The following is a 16,946-nucleotide window of genomic DNA, read 5'->3' as shown; positions in this document are numbered from 1 at the left end:
TTCCATATCGAGTCCAGTTCTGTGCTGGCTGAGCTACTGAGCAAGCTTGTTAAATCCGTAAAGTGAAACATATGGAGCTGTAATCATAACTATGTACGAAAATAATGAAGCTGCACTGATACATACTTATTGTTAAATATTTTTCGTCATGAGATCAGATTTTTTTGCGTGGTTAATTTAGATTTTATTTTATATATACGGTTCATAACAAAATTTATTCCACATTTCAATGATAAAAATAAGAAATATTTAGAATTGGATGTTTTTACTTACATTTTCAGAAAAATTAAGTACAAAAGCTGGCAGTGGGGAAATACCCTTTCAATTTACCCCCCTAAATAGTGCATGTTGGTTCCTTAAAGGTATATACTGCACTAAACTGTACATATGTTAGTACCGAAATGGTACTGTTTCAGTGACTGCTTTTGTGCCTTTTTTTCTGAGTGTAGGAACCAGTTAATGATAGTCAAGCTTCTAACATGCATTTTTACCATGCTTGTAACATATTGTGAAACGAATGACAGTGCTTTACAGGTTTGAGTTTTGCTCTAATTTTGAATATAATTACCACTGCCTCATACTTGCATGTACCATACATACATTATTTCAATTATCACAACATAATTTTGCAATTGAATGTACCATACAAATTATTCAAAAGGTAATTATACGTCTATGCAGACATGAAATTGTAGTATTGTTACACAAAACATCAATCAGTTTGATTTCAAAAGATCAAAATGTAATACTGTACATACTTTTGATAAAAAGCATTTATCCAGTTAGAAAGCAAGACGAGTTCGTTCACCTCACGATCCAGCCGAGAGGCTGAGAGATCTCCATAGTAACGCCAACCCTCACCATGTGATGTGGAGTTTTGTGGTTAAAGGGAGCAGACTAATGCTTTATGGCACAAATCAGCCCATGAACCGAGCGCTGTTTCAACCAAAGTACTCCCACTTCCCAACCTCTTGTTCCTCCAAACCTTAACATTTTCTTCACCATTATATTTCAGAGCTGTGAAGTTGTTAATTTCAGTGCATTTAAAATCTCCTAATGAAATAATTGATTAGCACTTTGTGCGCTTGAAGACTTCAGAATGAACGAAAATAACTCAATCACCCTCAGTATGCACTTAGGGAAGTGAAGCACTTACAATCAGAAACTGAAGCGAGAGAGAAACCCTCGGGAGCGAAAATTGTACACCATATAACCAGCGTTGTACTTTGAAACTTAAAAACAATCAAGTTGTTCCGTCTGTCTGTGTTGAGTGTATGCAACACCCTGCCTCACATACAACGAACTCTGTGTGTGTGTGTTTGGGACAAAAATCAATACATCCTTACCGTCCAGGTAGCAGCAATGTCCCGTCTTGGCTGTACACTAACTCCCTTACAGTAATGTTATTTGGAGGTAATCCAGTGTTATATATTATAGCTTTGTTTTTTTTTTTACCTCTATAGACCTTCGATGCCAAATCAATCCCTCTCACTGAAGTAAATTAATAATGAATGCCCTCTCTTGTTCATGTCATGAGGTAGCCAGAGGGGGCTGCAGAAAGATTTATTTTCCAAACCGCACTTGGTCTGATACCTGATATATTTTTGTCCTCCACAAGTACAGTGGGATATGCTTGATGCACTGCTGGCTGAAATAGAGTTGGATCCGTGACTCCAATGCAACGTGAATGAATAACTGAAGTAATTCTAAACTAACAAAAAAAAAATAATCCATCGACAACATGATGACATTGCAGTAAAAATTAACTCCTCATAATCCGTACTACAATCACAATAGTCGATTGTATCCCATAATGATGATGCAAAAAAAAAAAACATTTTCACAAAGCGCATGAATGTCAGTGTCAGGACAAAAAATGCTTGTTTATTCTGCATTCTTAATTTCCCCCGCCCTTGGATGCTTTTCATTGCACTGAAAGGGCAGACACTTTATTTGGATTAAACTGGTTTGCTGTCTGCTCCTCTCTGATAAGGGAACATACTGTAAAGAGGAGTTATTTATTAATTTATGTATTTGTTGCATTGTGCTGATTCAGTGTGGTGCTATGAACATGCAGCTCAGACATGCTCTAGTGGCCGGAGATGCTACGCTACAGGTTTCCAGAAGGCTCTGACTGCTCAAGGTTAAGACTGATTGAATTGGATTCAGGCCTTAGTGTCTTACCAAGAGGCTGTTATTATAATGCACAGCATTTTATGGTCATGCTGTAAATAATAATTTAATGCCATAGCTGAACCAACAACGTGCAGTCACCACAGTGCACATTGACTTAAAGGGATCACCCAAAAATTAAGTTAATATTTGCTGAAAATGTACCTACCCTCACGCTACCCGAGTTGTAGATTAGTTTCTTTCTTAATTGGAGAAATGTATTAATCACATTCATGCAGTGAATGGGTGCTGTCAGAATGAGAGTCCGAACAGCTGATAAAAACATCTCAATAATCTACACAACTCCAGTCAATTAATTAACATCTTGTGAAGTGAACAGCTATGTGCCTGTAGGCCATAATACAGTTTAAAAGTCCATCCCCTGTTGTCCTCTCACATCAAAATCCACCAACATCTTTGTTTGGACTGTTTTTGCTTGTGAACAGTTCGTGATCTGTGTAGATTTATCTCCTGATTCATGTGAGGCTATATTTTTTCACTGGATGAACCAATATTATGGATGGGGATTTGTATTTCGGTCTGATGCCATGGCTTGAAGTTTGAAGTGAACAAAGAAAGTCTTCCTGGTTTGAGTGTGAGTAAATATTAAAGACAGATTTTTCATCTTTGGGTGAACAGTTCCTCCACATACACAGCTTTGCACATGTGCAGTCATCTGTGTATACATGCAAGCACACCAGCCGTGTGCAGCGAAAGGCTATTTGAATAGCAATGCTCTTGTTTCCTGTATTCTTTAGCATATCCTCCATGTCTACATGACGAATGTGCGAGAGCTTTGATCTTTGATCCCATAAACTGTGTTTCATCAGGGGTTTAGTTCAATTACAGGTGCAACAGCTGCTTTTGCTTTGCATTATTTTTTTTCTGTTATTCCAGCCAACTTTAAATGCCCTTGAGTGTGCTTTGTTTACCCTGTTTTACAACCTTGTGTTTTATACACCAGCTGATGCATCTCTTTCTGCTATTATGGTTGGCTCTGCCTTGCTTTTATTATATTCACCTAGGTATAGTTTTATACCTAGGTCCCCAAATATGATTATTCTTAAAAAATAAAGGCAGCTCAGTATGTTCCATTATAAAGAACAAGACCAATGTATAGAGTTAGAAAATGTAGGGAATATATTCACACTTCGTCTGAAATGGATACATTTATATATTTTTATCAAATGTTATTTTTTATTATAATCTAAACGAGCAATATTACACTTAGCTATGTGATCACTCATATACAATATGTTAGTGCAATCAATCAATTAAAAAATTAACTAATTAATCCCTTTTTTCTGAAATGAATTGTGATTAATCCCACCATTAAATATTTTTTTAAATATAATTTTGTTGCAATAATTATGATATTATGACATCTTTTTTATGACTTTTTTGTGCTTATAAAGACGTTATGCATCTAAATAAACAAAATTCTTGTCAAGAAAAAAAGAGACTGAACTTAGTGGGGTGGACAACCCTAGCTTCCTGTGGCTCTTTAATGTGTCATGACAGATCACTGTATCGCCTCAGTTCAAACATGTGAACCAATCAACTTTTCATATTTACGTAAAGCATGAAATGAACACAAAAAAAAACATCAGATAGTATTTTATTTCCACCATGGAAAACACACCGTTTTTCAAGTTAAAGTCCAGCAAAGTTTTTCTTCTCTCCTGTTTGATTTGTGGTTAAGGCTAGAACTGATGCAGCTGCAGCTTCTGGGCATGCACATTTACATATTTTCTGAGCCAACAATATAACGTGAAACCTATGAAAAATGTTTTTTAAAAAGCCCATGGCGCCATAGTTTCATCACTTTAGAGTGTCGCAGTAACTGTTTTTTTACAGTAAAGGTCCTGTCATAGTTTAAGATGACATGAAGCCATTCTAGGGTAGCTGCATTGAAAACAGATGAGCGCACGTGCATATACATCTCCCTTTCAAGACGAAGTTCATGAGAATTTGTCCACTGAATGATAAGAGCACAATATTTTACATATTATTTTATTATTTCACACTTTGTATTTTAACTTGAGCATTACAAGCGATGCATACAGTGCCAGAGATGACAAATTTTCTGGTATGCAAAATTAGTACTTTAAAGGAATTCCTTAGCTTATTGCCGTTACTGTGGCAGCCAACAACAGCCCAGCTCTACCCTCTAAATATTTTTTGACCGCTCTAGGATAGATCGATATTTTATTTTTAAAAAAATATTGTGATTATCGTGCATTCTGCAATTTTTTTAGTGCTGCAAAATCCCACATTACCACTTTACAGCGAAGTGCAAGGAGAAGATAGATTGGAGAGGGGCGACTTTAATATTTCTGCGTAGGATGCCCTGCAGTGTATTATGAACCTGTCCACTGGGAAAAGTCTTGATCTTTTCACTGATCTCCAGCGTTCTCATTTAGTCTATTATAAGACGAGGTGGAGGCCAGTGCCGCAGTTTCCACTCTCATGAAAACGAACGCCTTTGCTTGTACCCAGTACTTCTGCCCGCCTGCCGAGAAAGGAAAAAAAAAGACACAAAGAAGTACATTTACCTCATCTGTCCCTGGTGCTTTGGATGTTGCCCTCCAGAAGCTAAAGTAGTTCAGCACTGCGCCTCTCACAGAATTGACTAAAAAGAGCTCGTAAGCATTATGACCATAATGGACTTTAATGAGCATCGAACGCCTATTATTCGAATGTGCGCCAAAGATTTTTGGGCTGTGATGCTATCAGAGATAAAACAAAGATTGCATGAAAATTGTCCGTGCGTTTTATTGAATGGTTAATCAGGCAAATAATCAATTAAGCGCATGATTGCTTTTGATTTTAATAGCCCTACAGTATATGAAGAGGGCCTATTTTGGCCTCTGCTGCTAACTGTTAGGCATAGCTGTAATTAGACTCAGCATGTCCTCATTTAAGGAAGGTCTGCAAGTAATTAGCATCTAATTCCATTGTATCCGTAATAAGGAGAGATGGCAGTGTCTAAGTTGAAATCACTAAAAGGCTGTTTCCCCCTAGCCAGTTTAGCTTTAAATATTATCCGGGGGTCACTGAATTTAATAAACCCAATCTTCAGGAGGGTTTGATCGATGTCTTACCGTGGTGTTCTTCCTTGCTTAATATCTAGGGAATACATTTGTGCTCGCTTCCGAAACAGATGCAGTCTTCTGACGTACACTACCGGGGGAACTATTTGAATGAATGTTAATGAATATTTGAATCTATCTTAACTGATGGATCCTGGTGCTTTGGTCACGAAGGGATATGCCAATTATAATTCATAGGGGAACATTTGTTCATAGTGCACATGCTAATGCTAAAGGTTGAGTGTTCTCTTTGGTTCTCTCTCTTCTCTTGTAGTTGCGCACAAGGGGACTTAGTGACGCACACAGCGTGGCTCAACAGATCAAGTATACTCTACGCCGGAGAGGATAAGTGGTCCGTGGACCCCCGGGTGAGTTTGGTTACTCTGAACCAGGATGAGTTCACCATCAAAATTGAGGATGTGGACTTGACAGACGAGGGCCAATACATCTGCGCAGTGCAGACTAGCAGCAGACCCCGAACCACATCCGTGCACATCATCGTTCAAGGTGAGTTTGGAGTTTTCTGATGTGTCACAGTGTAGAGTGCTAAGGGCAAAAGCTTTCATGCTTTTATGCACTGTTGATTTATTTTTTTAAAAGAGTACTTCATCCAAAAATGGAAGTACTGTCATCATTTACTTATTCTAATGTCATTATGTGTGGCTTTCTATCTTCTTTTCTGAATAAAAAATATTGCAGAATATCCAAAGTGCTATTTTCTGTAATGGGGATTGAAGATCTAAAATGAAAAACAGGGCCATAAAAAAGACACAAAAGCAGTCCATATGACTTCTGTGCTGTATTTCTAGTCTTCTGAAATCAACCTTTGTTTGAAATCGTCAAACTTAATGCAGTGCATCCTGATTATGAACTGAACTTAGTAGAGATCTTTATTTCACATAAAGCTATTGAAAGACTTAAAGGGGGGGTGAAATGCTCATTTTCACTCAATATCCTGTTAATCTTGAGTACCTATAGAGTAGTACTGCATCCTTCATAACTCCAAAAAGTCTTTATTTTTATCATATTTATAAGAGAAAGATGGTCTGTACCGATTTTTCCCGGAAAAACACGAGCGCCTCGAGGCGTGACGTGTGGGCGGAGTTAAAGAATCACGAGCGCGAGTAGGCTTTTGCGTTGAGAGCATTTGGAAGCTGTGACACAGATCCAGAGGCTGAAATTTAACAAGAGCAGCATCAGCAAAGGCGTCTCTAGCGGTTTTGGAAAATGACTAAGTTCCACTTTATGTCGGCTTTTTTTTTTTTTTTTTAAGCTGTACATATGGAAAGTGCAGTTTGATGACAACATCGCATTTTGTTTACTTGATGTGCTTACGCGCTGATAGCTAAGTTAACAACACAGAGATATTTAAAGCAGTTTTACTCACCACATGCGGTTCCAACACACGATCGTGACCCTTTTTCGTTGGGACTGCATTATCCTTAAGAAATAAACGATGTGCAAATCCGGCGTCAAACTGGGCCTTGTTTGTAAAACAAGCATCTTCGAAATGCAGGGAACAAACAAAAACACTTGCACAACTCCGTTGATGCTCTGTAAAAATAAACTCCATCCACTGCTCCCTTAATGCTGTTTATTTTTGGTAATCTGTGCAGGGTTGTCTTGCCCTGGCAACCAAAAACACACTTCTTTTGTGACTTTTCGCGACGCTCTCACTCTGATCATTGAATGCCTGTGCTCAGCCTCTCATTGCTCTGCTATACGGGAGCGTGCGCTCTTCCGGCAGAAGTGTCTTAGGACCCATATAAGGAAATTCTGCTCCATTTAACGTCACACAGACCCATACTCGAAAAGAAATTTCCGAAACTTGTGACAAACCGGAAGAGGTTTTCTTGGAACAAAAATACTCCTTCAAACGTACAACTTAATTTTTGAAACTTTGTCCATGTTTAGCATGGGAATCCAACTCTTTAACAGTGTAAAAAACTCAGTATGCATGAAATAGCATTTCACCCCCCCCCCCCCCCCCCCCTTTTAAAATAAAATGCAATATCATTCCTAAGTTGTGCCGACCACTTTTATGGTGCTTTTTCATCACTTTTGGAGTTTGATAGTCCTGTTTCCCATTATAAGAAGTAAAGATTAGGTCATATTAGTGAATTTTTCCAAGCAAAGAGATCAGCTGATGGTAGTGTAGTAATGTATAAAGCACTGCTCACGCAGACGTCACTTTAAAAACAAAAAGCATTTGGTTCGTTATCATGTGAGCTACTAAAACCCATTGCTAAATTTGTGTGTGAAATAGTTTCCTAAGTTATGCTAAAATTCCCTGCATTAATTCCTGTAGCAAAAAATAACGTCCTGCAGTCACTGCATATTAACACTGTACGTATATTCTACAGTTTTTTTTGTTTTTTTTAGTATTTCCTGTTAGACAAAAAAAGTCTTGACTAGTTGTGGGTGAGTAAATAATGAAAGAATTTACAGTTTTTGTGTGAATTATTCGTTTAGTAGCTTGTGCATGTTTGTGTGCACATGCTGGATGTGCAGTCTGGTGTTTGTACAGGTATAATAAGATTTTTAGAGAGGCCCTTTTTCAGTATCAGTTAGAAACACCTTGAACTCCAGTTATGATATTGGGTATTTTAATGAAGTGGATAATTATGTAATTAATGCTGATTGTGTAAAACCTTGGGGGTGCATTTTTTTGCTCCTGATTTGTGAGTCCAGAGCTAATATGATTGATGGCAGTGTCATTCCTGTGCAGTGATGCAGTAAGTCATAACAGTGCCGACCGGAGTTACTGTACACTGACTAGAGATTTAGAGCACAGCATCTCGCCTCTGCAGAATTCCAACTTTCAATGCAAAACTTTAGTAATATTTGTTATAATCTTTTTTTTGGTAGTTAATTGTTCATTGCAGCACTATTTCTTCATTGAATGATTAATGATTGCAGAAAGGAACTGGGCAAAAAGTTTCTTCTAAATTGTGCTGTTATGAACATTTAGGGTGGCTGGGATTTTTCCAAAAGGGGTCCTGGATCAGCATCCTTCAACATGGTTTTTGGGGTGGGCTGGTATTTAGGGGCTGAACAGCCAATCAAGAACCATGTATAATATGTTGTAGTATGATCTTGGCTTATTCACTATATCAATCTATTATTTTTGTCAAAACTAACAGAATGTTTTTTCCTGGGCTAGCAAAAAAATGTTGCAAAAAAAAAATAAAAAAAAAAAATATATATATATATATATATATATATATATATATATATATATATATATATATATATATATATATATATATATATATATATATATATATTTCTACATGGCAGAACAAGCTATTGACTGTGTACCCTATTATGTTGTAATTATGAATATTTTTTCCTAACTTCTTTGGCTTAATATGAAACAAACAAAAAACTTGTTGCCACAAAAGTTGCCACAAACCTAAAAAATTGATCATTTTTTTATGTATTTATTTGTTTGTGTTTTTGTTTTTACAAAGGTTGGCACAAATTTGTACCATAGTGGAAATTGTAAAAAAAATAAATAAATAAGACCTACTACTTTTCCATCCAACAAAATGGTTATTTCCTGAATCAATATATTTACGAACGTCTTTAGGTTACGTATGTAACCCTAGTTCCTCGAGGGAACGAGACGCTGCGTCAAATGCGCTTTGGGGAAAGCGCTTAGCGTGAGCGACTCTGAATATCATGTGTAATCAGTCCAATGGAAGAGCATGATGTCACAGGCGGGGTGACGTATAAGTGACCAGGAAGCTATAAAAGCATGTGCCACGCAGCTGGCGTCAGCTTCGAGTACCAGCAAGCACTGGCAGGGGTGCCGGGGGTATGGCTCCAAGACGCAGCGTCTCGTTCCCTCAAGGAACTAGGGTTAAATACGTAACCTAGAGACGTTCCTCCTCAGGAACTTGAGCTGCGTCAAATGCGCTTTGGGGAACGGGTACCAACGCCGCCAGACTACCAAACCCCTGCCTAGTGTGTATCAGAAGAGCACAGCTTAGGACAAGAGAACAGAAGCGCCTGGAGTGCCTGGCATGTCTAGGCCATAGCATTTAACAAACGTAGAGGGCGTGGACCACCCCGCAGCGTTGCAGATGTCCAGCATGGATACACCTGCTAGGAAGGCCTTGGAGGCCGCCATACCCCGAGTAGAGTGAGCCTTGGCTCCCAACAGCAGGGGACGACCAGGGGACTCATAGGTTGCATTGATAGCCTCGACTATCCAACGACTAATAGTCTGCTTAGAAGCAGGAGAACCCCTCTTGGGGGGACCGTAGCATACAAGCAATTGGTCAGTTTTTATTGGACCGTACTGGATGTCTCAGCCTCAGCACACTGCGAGGAAACGTGTAACTAGGGGGTGTCTTCCCAGAGACTGGTCATCGAGAAGGGCATGGTAGGCCGCAATGGCCGCCACGTAAATCTTCAGCGTGGAGTGGGTCAACCCTGCATAGAGCCTAGCCTTTAGAAACTCCAGAACTGTACCAACTGGGCAGTTTTCTGGATCTAGCTGGCGGTCTTTGCACCCTGAGGTGAAGAATTTCCACCTCAGGGTGACAGTTTCCTCATTGAGGGAGCTCTGGATTGGAGGAGGGTCTCAGCAACCTCAGTTGAGATACCAGCTGCTAACAGTTGTGCCCCCTAAGGGGCCACACCCACAGCTTCCACAACTCTGGGCGAGGGTGAATTATTGTACCCTGCGCCTGTGAGAGTAGGTCTGTCCTGGTCGGTATCTCCCATGGAGAGCCGTTGTGGAGTGAGACCAGGTCTGCGAACCATACTCAGCCCGGCCAGAACGTGGCTACTGATAACAGGCGGACCCCGTCCTGGTGGAAAGGCGTACAGACGAAGCCTCGGCCAGGTCTGTACCATGGCGTCCAGTCCCAGAGGAGCTGGATGAACTAGAGAGAACCAAAGGGGACATTGTGATGTCTCGAGTTGCAAATAGGTCTACTTGAGCCCTGCCAAATACTCTCCATATCTGCTTCACCACCTCTGGGTGAAGTCTCCATTCCCCGGGCCTCGGCCCCTGCCTCGACAGTATGTCTGCTACCATATTTAGTTTCCCAGGAATATTTACTGCTTCTTAATGAGAGGAGTTTGCTCTGCGACCACACAAGGATCTGGTGCGCCAGCTTGTACAAAGGGCGTGAACACAGACCTCCCTGGTGGTTGATGTGAGAGACCACCGATGTGTTGTCTGTGTGCACCAACACATGGTGACCCCTTAGGTCTAGGAGGAAGTGCTTGAGTGCACGATAAACTGCTAGCATTTCTAGACAATTGATATGCCATGTTAGATGGTAACCAATCCACAGACCACGGGCAGGGTGGCCGCTCATGACTGCACCCCAGCCGGTGAGACACGCGTCCGTCGCTAGTATTACACAGTGACAAGGAGCTCCCAGCACCAGGCCCTGATTCAAGAACCAAGGTTTCTTCCACATGTCTAAGGCACGGAGGCAGCGCCACATGACCTTGATAGTGCGAAGTAGATTGCCCCTCGGGGAAAATCCCTTGGTCTTGAGCCACCACTGTAAGGGTTCTCATGTACAGCAGGCCAAGAGGTATCACGTTGGACGCAGCTGCCATCAGACCCAACAATCTCTGAAATTGTTTGACTGTAAGTGACTGGCCTTCTCTGACTCTCTCGACTGAGATGAGGATCGACTTGATACGAGCAGGGGACAATCGTGCCTGCATCGCGGTCGAATCCCATACTACGCCTAGATAGGTGGTTCTCTGAACCGGAAAAAGTACACTCTTCTTGGCATTCGGTCTCAAACCCAGCTCCCCCATATGTGCGAGAATGACATCTCGATGCCGAGCCGCAACCTGCTCTGACTGAGCTAAAATCAACCAAAAGTCGATGTAGTTGAGAATGCGGATGCCCTGCATGCGCAGGGGAACCAGAGCCACGTCTACACATTTTGTGAACGTGCGGGGTGAGAGTGCAAGGCCAAAGGGAAGTACTCGATATTGGTAAGCTTCGCCCCTGTAAGCGAACCTCAGAAACTTCCTGTGGTGTGGAAGGATGGATATGTGGAAGTATGCATCTTTGAGATCTATTGTGACAAACCAGTCGGGCACCGTGAACTGTGGTGTGTACTGCTCTACCCCAGCAGAGGCTGCCCACTGAAACCCTGGGCTTTTGGCGTTGAGGGCTTCTTAGCTTATATAACTGCCCTAAGATTTTGTTTGGGCCTAGAAGACCTCGCCCGAGAGGCGACGCTCTGTTTCTGGGCCTCGCAATACGAGGAGGTAGGGTGCGGCTGGGGCATCTCCCGCCCAGATGCCCTGAGAGAGTGACGAGGCAGGAACTTATGGAATGCCGCCGCTTGTTTGCGCGCCATGGTGTGCAGACACACACCAGCCTGACCTGCAGCCGCATACCATTTGCCCAATAAAGCCGTTATTGTTCTGAGTGGCTTTTAGGGCAATACCTGGGCCTTCAGAGACGATGCCGCATCGGGGGACAGATAGCTCGCGAGCGTCTGTTCCACCCGGGGCATCGCTCTATAGCCGTGCTCTCCCATTCCCACTACATTGTCATAGTAGTCAGACGAGGGGATGTAGAGGCAGGCTGAGAATTGGCGTTTCCACGACCTGGCGATCTCATCATGCAGGTCGGGAAAGAATGGCAGGTCCCGACTGGGAGGTGGCTGACTCGCGTGCAGGAAGCGTTCATCAAGCTTGCTTCGATGCGATTCGGTCGTATTTATGGTGGGCAATTCAATGCTTAATTTGGCCACCGCACGAGTAACCACCTCCTCATACTGCGACAAATGGAGTGTTGAATCCCTGTCGACCGACTCCACATCGACCTCCTCGGAGGAAGAGAGATTGGGCGCCGGATCTGGGGGAAGTGGAAGGAGATAGCGACTGGCCCGTCTCCATTCCCTCCATTGAAATCCTATTGCGAACCCCACGAGTGCAGCCGCCATTCTGCCTTGGCAGAAGTGGGACCAGCACCGCGGGGAATGCTGGCGAAGGCCCCCTCCTCGAAGAGGGCCCTCTGGGAACGAAGCAGCCGCACCGACATTCGCTCACAGTGCGGACAGTCGGCCCCCTCGAGAGCCGACTCAGCATGCGTCACTCCCAGGCAAACCATGCATAAGCTCTGTGTATCCCCACCCGTTATATATAGCGGGCAGGGAGGAACACTCAACCTATAACATGATTTGCAATCGCCAACACTATGCTTTAATTTTGCCTTGCTCTTCGGCATGTCTAGGAGCTCTAACTGGACAGACAACAGTAAATAAGACTCACAAGACAAACAAGTGACATTCACACACAGAGCGCTTGCTGAAAGACGCGAAGCTGACACCAGCTGTGCGGCATGTACTTTTATAGCTTCCAGGTCGCTTACGTCACCCCGCCTGTAACATCACACTCTTCCATTGGACTAATTACACACGATATTCAGAGTCGCTCATGCTAAGCGTGTTCCCTAAAGCACATTTGACGCAGCTCGATTCCTGAAGAGGAACTTGAATTATTTATTTTTTTTTCTTATTTTTTTTCTTATTGTTGTTGTTTTTAAAATCCCAGCTCATCTTCACGGTTTAAGTTAGATTTGCTCTTTTTTTCTGGTAGTTGTTCTTGCAGGAAACATAAATCATACTTTATGCACAAATACATTACATTGAACACTTCCAAAAAAAAAATATGTACAGTAACTGTTAGAAATGCATTACTTCCATTATGCTCCAGAATTTGCATATAGCAACATATTGATTTATGTTTACTGTAAAATGATTTTAAACAAAATGGATCTGTGAATAAAATCATCTATTTATCTTGCATGTTCTGCATACTAGTGGTTATACAGTAGGTTCCTTCTGAAAAGTATTGTATTTTTTGTGCTGAAGGGTACAAAATTGAAGAAAAAGTACCAAAGACCATTGAGAGGAAAATAGCTCAGAATGGGTTCAGGGAGGTGTACTTATTAACTTGTAGCTAATAGTTCAGACCTGGATTTGTGTTAGTTTATATGCTGCGGTTGAATCTTTGTTTGTCGCAATTAGCCTCACTGACACATGGTTCTGGGAGAGTCTTTGATCCATAAAGGAAAAACTGCACATTTAGGTTAGATGAGTTCCTACTTGCGTCAGTGGAGAAGACATCATCAATTAAACCCAACTTGAGATCAAAGAATGGGCAGAATTTGGGGAAAAGCTGCATGAAATATCTTCCTCATATCTCTGAAAATTGTAGGCCATTAGTGGTGTTTGCTGAGGCAAGCATCACTGTTGCTCGGTGAATATAGTATTTGAACACGTGTCCTAATTATGCATTCTTTCTGCTTTACACATGAAGTATAGCTCCAACCATTTTCGTTTTTGAACGTGTTTATTACTTTAAGCTGTGTAAAAATACCATAGAATTGATTGAAGGACGGAGATGAGCAATATGCAGAGATGCAGGGTTGAGCATCATTTTAAACTGAACTAAGAATGTCTTAAAGGTGCAGTAATCTATTTCTGAGAAACGTTGTTGAAAGGTGATCTGGCTGAGAACTTTAACATACTTGTAGCCAATCAATAGTAATGGGCGTGTACATTCTTGACTGGGGAGTTGCCTGTGTCGCATGACGTTCATGAATTTGGGGGCAGACATATCAAGACCAAGGTATGATACTTTAGCCTGGATTCATTGTTTATATGTGGGCAGTAGTACTTAACGTTTGATGGCACAAAATGCACATTTATGCATGATGTAGACATAATACAACATTTAAAATTAGTTATTTTTGTTTTCTCTGTGCACAAAAATATTCTCGTAGCTTTGTAAAATTACAGTTGAACCACTGATGTCACATGGACTATTTTATCAATGTCCTTGCTATGTTTCTGGACCTGGGAACATTTCAGTTATGTTGCGGTCTATGGAGGGACATAGAGCTCTTGGATTTAATCAGAAATATCTTAATTTGTGTTCTGAAGATGAACAAAGTTGGATTCTGAAGATTGCTCCTTTTGTAATTATGTTGCATTTTTGGTGTATTTTCTGGTTCTATTGTCAGTCACAGCATGTCAGAGAAAAAGCTTTTTGTGTCACAAGGCAAACAAAGTAAATATTACATGGCAGGTAATGGTAAAACGTTTGCTGAAATGTTATTAGTTTTAAGGGTTTCTAATAGGGGCGTGCATTGGCACTGCCCTCACGATTCGATTCGATTACGATTCACCAGGTAACGATTCGATTCAATTCGATTCTACGATGCATTGCGATGCATCAAAATTCTACTGCACACAAGGCCAATTTTTCATCAGTCATGAGGCAATACAAGCAGATATTAAACAACAGATTTTATTGGCTGCTATGTGTCTCCTGTATCTTTGACATAAAAGTTATTAAATTAAATTAAATGTAATAAAATAAAATAAAATGTAATTAAATAAAATGTAATTAAATCAAATTAAATGGTACAGGGTATTGGATATGGCATTTTCATACCTGAAAATGAAAACAATCAAAATCACTGCTTTCAGTGCTTTTTTTTTTTTTTTTTTTTTACACATAGCAAAATAGCAGCTCTAAGACAGGGCACTTCCTGAAGTCCTGTGCAAATATTAAAATAATAAGTAACACTATTTTAACAACAACCACCCAGGAATAAAAATATTCAGTGCAACAACACACAGTAACCACTTATTACTGTGAAACTTTTTTCAAGTAGTTAAGTAAAGTGCAAACTATTCTCAACAAAACAGCAGCTTAGCAGCTATATGACAATGACAATTATATATGCCTGCCCCCTGATCCTACCATCACATCAGCTGCATACAATCGGTAGCTTATACCGGGGCTCAATTGTTTCAAGCATGTGGCAAAACCCCACATTTTCTACCACAGAATAGGGTCGTAGATCCTTCGCTATAAAACATGCCACCGATCGTGTGATCCTCTTTGCTCTCTCGGAGTTGTGTGGCAATGTTGATCAGGATACCAATGATCAACATGGTTCGTGAAGTTAGTTGTATTGCCAACGTGCTTAATTTTAGTGTGGCAGATTTTACACACCGCGGAAGACGTGTCTAGTGTCCCATTCACTTCATAAAATCCTAAATGTGCCCAGATGTCTGCTTTCCAAGCTTTGGGCACGTTTTTTATAATCCGTCTATCACGGTCATCTCCCTCCGCCTCAGCCATCTTGCTTGTTGTTGTTGTTATTCTCCCGGAACCGGAAGTATTTAAACTTCACAACTTTTTTGTCCGCCAGAAAATAAACAGTGACATAATCGATTATGGCACTTTGCCGCATCGATGCTGAATTGTTTATGCCCCGCATTGCGATGCATTGCCGAATTGATTATTGTTGACACCCCTAGTTTCTAATATGGCCTTGTTTAACATAATATATTTTTCTTGAGTTGACAGCAAAAATCACACAGAACGAAATGTTATTTCGTTTTAAGTAAATGAGGAAGCTTCATTTAATAATGCAACTGAAAACAATACTGTTGAAATGACAACTGTCACATGCGATTTCAGTACTCATAAGGATTCATTTGTAAGTCGGTAAAGTTCATACAGTAGGTAAATAATTTGACTTTTATTTGTCATCAATATGTCAGTATTGTATGTTAAAATGTTACATATATGTTAGTATTCTTCATTAAAAAGCTGTAAATATGTCTTCTACAGTTTTCTACATTTTAGTGCCTGTAAGTAAATGTATGTAAAAAACATTTTAAGTAAAATACATACAAATTCTATTAAGATAACATTGGATCCTTTTAGGTAGGACCATGTTTTTGGTGATTTAAAATAAAGCATTTATCAGAAATCACTTACGGCATCTTCATCTTTCTGAATTTGAATTGAATTTGAATTAAGGTTGGAAACATGATGCGGAATTAAAATGTATAACTAATGAAGTAGCATTAAAATTAACAGAAATAGAATTAGGAACCATTAGTAATAGTAACTAGAAAAACAAGGTTTATTAAGATGAAAAAGAAAAATTTGATTTAAGATAAAAATCTAAAATCGTATGTTTTTGTAAACTTATTATTTTGTACTTTGGGTGTGGAAAAAAATCTTCAAATGAAATGTGGCACAGGTCTAAAGCATTTAGCAGTTTTATAAATAAATAGCTACTGTATGTTTTTTTTTTTTTTTTTTTTCACTACTTTTAACTGTTAATTATTTACAATTATTGGGCTGTATATGCTGACTGATATCTTGGCCTTTGTAACGCATCTTAAAAAGCCCACAAATGAAAATTATGAATATTCATGACATCATTGTAGCAGAGTTGTGAAGCTTTTAGACGTCGTTTTATTTTTTTTATATGCTGACTGATATCTTGGGCCTTTGTGAAGTTGCTCTTTGCCCCTTTTTTTTTTTTACAGTCTCACTCCATGTTTTTAAGTTGTCAAGTTTAATAGTAGTTTAACTTTGAAATGACTTGTTTGAAAACCTTTTTTGAAAGATTTGAAAGAAAAAAAAGGTGTATAGATTGAGGGATCCAATTTTTCAATTTCAATTCATCAATCTCAAATTGCGGGGACAAGAACATCATAGAGATTGTGGTGTGTACTCTTTTGACTTGGACCAATAAACAACCACCTTCAATCACCCTAGCAACTGCATAGCAACACCCTGATAAACATCTTAACGTAAATATGCTGGGTTTTACATGGATAAAAACCACTCAAATTTCTTTAGAAATGTAGA

The 16,946-nt window shown here is 40.1% G+C and overlaps 1 protein-coding gene across 9 annotated transcripts in view; it reads left to right on the top strand.

The window, feature by feature from the left end:
• Positions 1 to 5,470: 5,470 nt before the first annotated feature.
• LOC113109879 (opioid-binding protein/cell adhesion molecule homolog) overlaps positions 5,471 to 16,946 on the top strand; it is a 57,863-nt gene continuing 46,387 nt past the window's right edge. For all 9 annotated transcript variants that reach the window (XR_003293020.1, XM_026273697.1, XM_026273696.1 and 6 more), the window contains exon 1: positions 5,471 to 5,771. Coding sequence is in view for 8 of the 9 variants with exons in the window: in XM_026273697.1 (XP_026129482.1) it covers positions 5,486 to 5,771 (286 nt within the window). In the remaining variant the exon portion in view is untranslated. The remainder of the gene's footprint in view (positions 5,772 to 16,946) is intronic.

The sequence above is a fragment of the Carassius auratus genome, chromosome 10 (genome assembly GCF_003368295.1).
Source record: "Carassius auratus strain Wakin chromosome 10, ASM336829v1, whole genome shotgun sequence".
In the NCBI taxonomy this organism is placed as follows: domain Eukaryota; kingdom Metazoa; phylum Chordata; class Actinopteri; order Cypriniformes; family Cyprinidae; genus Carassius; species Carassius auratus.
The sequence above is the reverse complement of the archived record's forward strand: the minus strand, read 5'-3'. Positions and strand labels throughout refer to the sequence as shown.